The sequence below is a fragment of the Anser cygnoides genome, chromosome 4 (assembly GCF_040182565.1).
Source record: "Anser cygnoides isolate HZ-2024a breed goose chromosome 4, Taihu_goose_T2T_genome, whole genome shotgun sequence".
NCBI classification, from domain to species: Eukaryota; Metazoa; Chordata; class Aves; order Anseriformes; family Anatidae; genus Anser; species Anser cygnoides.
In genome coordinates this window covers 58,709,922-58,718,913 of record NC_089876.1, presented here as the reverse complement: position 1 = coordinate 58,718,913, position 8,992 = coordinate 58,709,922, and the positions used below count along the sequence as shown (strand labels likewise).

At 39.3% G+C, this 8,992-nt stretch overlaps 1 protein-coding gene across 22 annotated transcripts in view; it reads right to left on the bottom strand.

Annotated features, from left to right (window-relative positions):
* Positions 1 to 8,992, bottom strand: part of TENM3 (teneurin transmembrane protein 3) — a 1,343,587-nt gene that overhangs the window by 85,350 nt on the left and 1,249,245 nt on the right. For all 22 annotated transcript variants that reach the window (XM_066996182.1, XM_048078283.2, XM_066996188.1 and 19 more), the window contains 2 exons: positions 6,774 to 6,988; positions 44 to 254 (listed from right to left, as the gene is read on the bottom strand). In XM_066996182.1, coding sequence (XP_066852283.1) covers positions 44 to 254; positions 6,774 to 6,988 — 426 coding nt within the window. The remainder of the gene's footprint in view (positions 1 to 43; positions 255 to 6,773; positions 6,989 to 8,992) is intronic.

The window sequence follows — 8,992 nt, the reverse complement described above, 5'->3', positions numbered from 1 at the left end:
CCAGAGCCCAGCTTTTGGTCAGAGCTTTGAAGATGATGCTTACCTATAATGATGGTATTGAAGGACACCTGCTCCGCATTTTTCCCATCGTTATAAAAGGCCAGATGCCAGATGCCGGAATCCAAATACTGGATAAAACCCGCTTCGTGGAGACTGACAGACCTCGTCTGCCGACCCGCTCGCTCCGACTCGAGCAGGTTGCGTTGCTCCCGTGCAATCAGCCGGCTGCCGTCCAGGAGCTCCACAAAGTCATACTGCAGGGAGGAACAGAGGGGAGCTTGACATACAGCTGTGCTCATCCTTATAGCAAGGGCTTTTTTGGTGACATGAGTGCAGGACAGTTAACCCATTTCACGCACTGGGTGGAGGAAAACATCAGCTGAAATAAATCTGACCTACAGGTCACCTGACCTACAGGTGAGCGCTAACTTTCCAAGCGCATTACATGCGCATGGATTAACAATAATACCCACCACCAACCATCTACTTGGCTTTTTATTTATTTTCACGTTGGGGATTAAATTGTCTGCTCAATCCCCATTTCAGACAGTTTGGAGTTCAAAAAGAAGAAGAGAAAGAGCTTTACTTCCATCCCCTCAGGCAGAAGCCCAAAAGAGGGAAAGGAAAGCATAAAGAACGACAACTACTGAAAATGACAAACTGACAAAAAATGGAGGTCCCTTAGGTCAATGGAGAGTGTATATTGTTTTGCTGACAACCATCAGTGGAGCTTTAGAAATGTAGCATCTCAGCTGATACAACAAGTAAACTCACAACCCGAGATTTCATGCATGTTCACCTTAACTAGCGTTAATAACAGCTAAGGAGCTGAATCTGCTCTGCACTGTTTTATACTATCCGGGAGGCTGCTCTCAAGACTTGCATGTTTAGCATGGAAAGATCAATGTGTATATAGCAAAATTAAACACGCAGGAAAGTTCAAGAGCATTACTGCTTATGGTGGAGAATCTCTGCTGGCCCTGCTGAAGTCTGCTCACAGTCTCACTTCAATACACGTTTATTGTACAAGGGGAAATGTTACACATAAACCTTCAATCTTCACACGTGTTTGAGAACTCTCTCAAATGGAATTATATCCAGGGCCTATTGAAGTAAAGGCCAGGATGTGCAGCCACTGATTCACCCGAGCTAGGATAACATCGGTTACCAGGACCAGAAACATTGGTGGTTTTATGCCCTGACTTGTGGCCTTCAGAAACTGCTCCCAGGACAAAAGAAAACACGATAGCCTTTGTCCAAGAACAGGGCTTAAGTCCCTACGTTCTCTTCCCAAAACTGCAGGCTTGCAGGTCAAAATTCACTGGTATTGTAAGAATGTTCCTCCATGGTAATCAGATTTACCTTTCAACCATTCAGGATGTGAAAGAAATGCATAGTTACTATGCCTCTATCGACAACTGAGACACCTTCCCAGCTACGTCTGAACAAGCAGAACAGAACATAAATGCGATTAGTATGTGCAGGAGCCAGTACCTTGATGTGCTGTCACTTTGTACGTGCAGCACCACATGAAAATGAATGCAACTGCTTCGGGAGAGAACAATTATTCAAAACCAGTCAACATTCCCATTTGTCAGAGAATTAAATATTTATATTATTATGCTTGAGAGAGAAAAACAATTTTGTATTTTTTTCCCTCCCACTAGACTCAAGAACACTTCTTCCTGCTCATGCTGTTCACTAATATTTTTAAAAAGAGAAAGCCCAGGCAGTTCTGTGCTTCAACAAGTCATTTATGGACATTAGGAGTGACCTTGTAATTTGTACTCTGAAGAGGGTCATTTTTATGTAGGACAATTTCAGCTAAAAAACATATTTCTGATACAGGAGCAAATGATTACACTACCTGATTGACCACAAAGAGTATAATTGATATACAATATATAATTGGCTGGCAAGCATGGTACAATTATTGATTTTGTATAAAGAACATAGTAAGGGCAGATGTCGTTATCAGAGCACCATTTTAGACTACATTTTAAAAGCCGTACAGAGGGGAATTTATTGTTCAGTCTGTCCCCCAGCAAACAATAATTGATCTTAACCCTTTTAAAGGCTTTTTTTTTTTTTTTTTTTAATGTAGGACAGAATAACAGAAACAGACTGGGAAAAACAATCATCTTCATAAGTAAAAAACATACTAATTTTATTTCCCTCCTATGATGCTAAATTAATTACCTTTATATTGAGTCTAAATGTGCTGAATTGCCCTAGTACTCCATTCATTTTTGTTTTAAACCAAAGTCCTTTTCTTATTCTTAAAGTCTCTTTAAATAAACATATTGATTCTCTGGCTGCAATGAAACTGACATTTTTAGAAAGTGTCACAAAGACTTTCAGGCTTGCATTGATTGGGTTCTGAATGGACAGCCACTGTCAATTATTTCTGGTTGATTTATTTATGACTCCCCAGAAAGAGAGAACTATGCATCTCAGACTGGTCTGTGACACATACAGAGGCTGTGTTTCAGACTGATAATAGGTACCTAAGGAGAATAGAGAAACAAACCAAAAATTTCTCCTGATTACAATGTATCGAAAATGTTTCCTACATGCTGTATTCCTATTATTTTGTACCGTGGGAGAGAAGGAGAATTAAATTTACTGCATTGTGTTATTACGTTGTGAAGAAATACTAACAAACTAATGCGAATGGTTTTGATACAGCCCATCCTGTTCCAAGACAGGGCTGTGAACTTACTGAGATCTCTCCCAAGCTCATTTCTGGCATTCTTTCATTATGGCCATTACAGTGGTAGGAAAATTAGCATCAGAAGGTCATGCAGCTATGGAATGAAAGACTCCAGTTTCGTTTTACTGTTTGGTTTAACTGGATACAGCAAAGACGTAGATAAGCAGGTGAAGGGTCTGGGAAACAGAAGTGGAGAAAGTGGCAAATGTCACATGCAGGTTTTGCATATGGAGAGGAGGCGGATTCTCATAGAAGGACCTAAGCTTTAAGGAGGGAGCTAATGTAGATGGTGGTGGTAATGCACGCAGGGTATCAAAGGCGTATGAGCAAAGATATTGGACGGGGACAGCTGGTACAGAAACTTTATGAATGCTGGCAGAGTGCAGGTAGTAATCAGTTCTTTATTATTTGACATAAGATCTGAAAATTCAAACACTGACGTTTGAGAAACAGGCAGCAGTTGCTCATTTGCATAAATTTTGCTATTAGCACTTGTCACTCTGTGACTAGGAGATAAGAGTAGATAGCATTCAGGAGACGCAAACATAATGTGATATATGTATGGGTGAGATCCTGCTCTACGAAGTCCTCATGAAACAACCCTAACTTTACACATCTAGAGAAGGGCTCTGAGCCAAGTTGTATCATTCTGGTATGAGATCAGGGTGCTACGGTAGACAGTTCTTAGGAAATTTCAGTTCTACAATTAAAAAAAACAACAACACCAACAAGCAAAAACCACAAAACCCCATCAAAACAAACAAAAAACCCAGCAGACAGCATTAAGGCACTCTACAAAACCATGGCAGCTCAACAACTGCTATGTTCTGTGCCATTCTGGCCTCCCCATCTCAAAAGGCTACAATAAAACTGGAGGAGTTCAGAAAAGGAAAAAGATGATCAAAGGACTGAAATGGTTTTCATGCAAAGAATGACTGAATAGGCTGGAAGAAACACTAGTCCTTCAGGACACTAGAGATCTACAAATAATGGGTGAGATTGAGAAGAAATTAGTGGGAAAATCTCCACTGTCTCTTCCAAAAGACTACCAACTGGGTGTCAAAGTAAAGCTACAATGAAGCGGTCTCAAAACACACTAAATATATCATGCAAGATGTATAGTTAAACTGTGAAATTTCTTGATGCAAATGTCACAGATGCTGAAAGCTTCCAGGGGTTCAGAGGTAACTAGGAAAAAAAACATCTTTCAAAGGTTATGAAATATAAAGACAGCACCTTTGACTCAGGAAGTCCTTCAGCCTTAAAATGCTGGAGGCCAGGAGTGTATTCTAGGAAGAATAACTACAAATCTGTCATGCTGCTTTATTAATCTCTACAGATCTGCTAATGGCCAGTGTCAGAGACAGAATATTGAGTTAGATGGGCCTTTGATCAGACCCAGCATGGACATCCGTGTGTTTTTCTAACACGCTCCTATGACCCTTGGAGCTATATGAGTAAGCTGCCTCACCCAGAGAAAGGATGCCGCACAATTAGCTGGTAGTCTGCCACTGCTGGTTGTGGCTGGCTCACAGCGAAGAACTCTGTCAGCACAAGCTATAAGGGTTAGGGGAAATAAGAAAACAATGAACAGATTCATGCTTGCAACCCTCTCAGTGTTCCATTTCATTAGATGTCCTTTAGCCTAAATCCTTTATTTTATATATATAAGTTAATTTGGCAAAATATGTATTTTACTCACAGAAGCTGCGTCTTCATCATGAAGACCCTGATGAGGACTTTGCTTTGTTGCAAAAAGGCTTAAACTGTTGAGAAACATTTCACTCAACTTTTTTTCCCCACGTGCAGGAACATGGTTATCTGCACCCCGCCCCAGCTGCTCATTATATACCGGTGTTTTCAGGAGATTACATAAAGATAGTTAATCTCTGCCACCTAAACCAGACATGACTGGAGTCAGGCCATAAAAGCATTCTGATAAACCCTGTACCCCAGGGAATCTTCAGCAGTCCTACAAGTTCACTAGGGCTGCTAAGTAAGCATGCCTAATTTGTCAAGGTATCAAGTATCAGTCAAATGGTTTGTGAAAAATACTCTAATTTTATACCAGACAAAAATAGGACAAGAGAGCTTGACCTATATCCTGGGAACAATATATCCAAAAAATCACAGAATCTACAGAAGATGTAGTAGCAGGATTTGTGCATGTTTCTTTCTGTTTTATCATACTTAAACGTGGATAAGCACTTGCATAGCAGGAATCCAAAGGGAAAGGAGTCTGTGTAACATCGATGATGGGAAACAGATTTAGTTATCTTATTTTTCAGAGTTTTTGGATATAGGGCACCCCTATCTCAATCTTTTGCCAGGATAAGGAATCAATGAAGGATCATCTTACACATCTACTTACATAACTTCTCATATAAATGCAAAGTCCAGATCAGCTTCTTCAATTTTATTCATTCTTGCCACACATGTATTTCCCTAGCTCCTCTTATTATTGTTATCACTGAGATGGCATTTGTATTCCAGACCCCTATGTCCAATGGCTGATAACTCTCTGAATCAATTTTCTTTGAGCTAGAATTTCTCATGCTTGTTGTCAGCCTAAGGGTGGGTGTTCAAATGTGAAGGTTTGAAGAAAATCCATTTAATAATTTTTTATGAGGATCAAATTTTTAAATAAACATAAGTGCATTTTCTGCATTCAATAAATTGTTTGTAGTTTAATGGAAACTAAACTAAAAAGTCAAGCTAATGTAACATTCTGAGGTTTTAGTTGCAAGAAAATCCTTTGCTGGCTCTTTCTACATAATTTGTGACAAAATTTCATATGAGACAGTACCTGCTTAAAAGGTGATATAATTAGGAATATTTCTATGCTCTAGGTCTTTTAAAATTTATGCCTATAAAAACAAAAGAAATAACTTTCAGTAATATAACAACATATAAATCAAAATGAAAAAATAAGGATCAAAGAGAGAAATTGAAATTTGCAGTTTTCGAATTTGAAGTTGCAACTGTGTATCAGGCATAATTAGCCAAACTTCATTCCAACTATCCCATTAGGCTAGTATACTGAGAGTTGTGTTCACGGCAAATCTATACACTTAAAAAAAGAGTCGGTAAGATATTGCGTAATTCTATAAGTGGGGTAGAAGCGCATGAGCTCAACTGCCTTTTCAAGTGGAACAATGGTTCAGAGCCAGCACTTGGACTACCATCCAGCTGAAAGAAATCTGAACGTGGAGGATCTTAAATCTTAAAAATAAGATCCGATTACAATTAATTCCAAAATACCATCTCAGACAATGCTTCTCCCTTCCCCCTGCCAATCCTGCCAGAAGACTATTCATTCTTTTATGCTTCAACACTTCTCTAACTATGGATAAACATTGGTTCTTTGTTGCTAGGCAAGAGCATAATCATACGCAGTAAAGTCTCGCTAGAAACCTTCTGAGGAGTGAGCAGAGTAAATCCTTCTGGGACACTTACGAACAGTTTTAAGACAGTTCAGATGTCTACTGAAAACTGACACTTTCACAACCCCAGTTCACTGTATCTTCATAATCACATATTACATACTTTTCCTTTTATGTATTTATTTAGTGAACCACCAAACTATAAATACTGTAGCATTTGTTTGTAGAGCAAACTGAAGTTTCCTTAAAATACTCTTTTCTTTTTGCTTGGAAATTTGGTAAATGCAGCCTTTGCCATGCACACATGACCACATGTATGACCATAAGAAACTGCACTAGTTTGCTTAGTTTTTTAAGGATATGTCTATATCCTAGAGAAGAAAAAAGTACATATAAATTCTGCATGAAACAACCCCATATCTAAAGCATCATCACTGCTCACAGCATTCATGCAGCTTGTAAATAAGAACCTTTCGTCCACTCCCATAATACACTTTAGATCCCATCACTTACGGTATTATGTATGTTTTGGACATCACATGAGATCAATAAAGTATAAAAACTAAAAATCAGCAAAATGGAAAAGCATGTTATCCTGAGGAATAAAAGAAGATACAAAAGATACAGACTATCAGTTTTCGATAATGTAGCATACTTTTAATGAAAGCAGTTCTCACCTGAGTATGTGAAGGTGGTAAGCCTTTTCGGCCATATACTCCGATCAATGCATCTTTCTGAAGGGATATATTGAATTTTAGAAATTGTGGCTGATCAATGAAGAGTTGTGATCTCCAGAAAATCCCAGGGGGGACTTCTTGTATTGCTCTTCGGCCTATATCAAGTTCTCCAGAATCTATAGTGTTGTTTTCTTGTGCAAATCCCCCTAATTTTCCTGACAGGTTAGAATAATAAGGGAGAAAAAATCAGTATTCTTTTTTTTGTTCTCAATCACCCTTCATATGAACTGTCAAATATTTAGAATCACCTCAGATAAAATGCTACTTGATAATCTTTCTCAATGTAAGGTCCCAGGGAATTCACTGACTGAGACCTAACAAAGCAAAGACAACACAAGTATCTATCAAGTAAAAATACTGTAACTTCCCTGAGCACAGGCAATACATAAACTGCTTTGGGATCTACACTAAACAATTCATTTTTGTCAAGTGTTTCAAAAGACAGTGTTTTCCAGCATAAAGACTTATTCTAAAAAAGTATAAGAAAAAAGGGAAATGCAGCAGACAGATTTTAAGATTAACAGATAAACCTAACCAGTCAAGAGAACTAATACACACAGTCTTCTCTAAATCAAATATTCTAGCATGTACATACAATCCTAGCAATGCCTACAGATCTGGTTCTCTATTTTAGGTTTCTTTTTTCTCTCCAAAAGGAAGGCAATGTTTCTTCCTTTGTTGTGCCTACATCCTGATGCCTTCACTCCCCATAACGCCTAGGTCCTCTGTGCTCCCCGGCCTCTGCCCCAAGCTTGTTACCACCTTCTTGACCATGCTGTCTCCTGACTAAAATGTGTAGTAACATGTCAAAGTCTGGTACTCCCACTGTCTTCCACATTACAAATATGTATTTATCCTAAAGGGCAATTACTAGGAATAAGAACATAATCCTGAAGGGTATTAATGATTTTGCTCTAAGAAGCATTAATGCAACTATCAGTTAGCCTTAGGAGCCCAGTGACGATGGTTTGGACATGCCCTGAAGAAGCAAAGAAGATGCTAACATGCAAAAGACTTGTGATTTCGAATGCTAACACTGAAAAACTGGATTACCAGTTGTGGCATTAAAAAAGAATATGTCATAAAATTCACATATCCACTACAAACTCTTTTTCTTCGAGTGGGTAAGTTGCAAGCAAGAAAGACTGTATTTACACTATAGCTCGGGTGCAGAACAGTATCATCTGATCTGCAATAGTCTGTGACCTCCCAGTGAAGCGCTGTCAAGTAAATGGATGGGGCAGAACTGTTGCAGCCCAAGCTGATAACTCTGCAAGGCACCAGGCTGCATGCTATGGATAGCACAGGTCTGTGACAGCACTGAGATCTCCGTGTTGTCCCTGGCTGCACTGCACAGGCATACTTTAAAATCCAGCAAAGATTACAAACCTGTCTCAAAGTTCACTAGCAAACAATTTAAGGCTTAGTTATGGGAGCATCTTCCACCTGCAAGGTTTGCAGGGAAAAGAACTACTAAGACTTACACACTATGAAAGTGGCTTGGATGAACTGCCACCATCCAGGTTTAAGATTTGGGATGGCTTAGTAAAGCTTGCATCAACCCTGTTTGTGGCCAAAGGCTCAGACCTGATGCCCAGGCTCTATATCCATGTTTTGTGGCTGTACCCAAGTGCCCTCCGAACCTGGTGCCAGGGTCAAAGCCTACTTTGACCCAATGGAAGCAGCGCTGTCAAACCTAGGCTAAGACAAAAAGATTTGCCTAAGAACTTGCCTATCAACACCTGCCAGCTCCAGACTATGCAGGCGATGCCACATTTAGTCAGCTGGCTCATCAAGGTGAGCCTTGTGTGAAGCAATATAAAGGAGAATGGAAGTGTAGTTACAACCCTATAGTCAACTGTGTTTTTTACCAATTCACTTCCTTTCTTCAGCAGCCAGTCTATTATAAGGACTGAACTAAACCCGTCTGAATGTGATAAGCATGTTCAAGAAATGCTGGCTTGTTTGCGTACAAGTGTTGTAAAGAAGTGACAACGCTCTGTTGCTGCCCTGTCGTCTATGTTCAAATTCTACATTATTCATCATTTGAGCGAACAAACTGACACAACCTTTTTGCAAACATTTAGACTTTGAAAAAAAAAATGATTAAAATCTGAAATGCCAGGTAAGGTCACAGATTGATCCTCGCCACTTTTTGT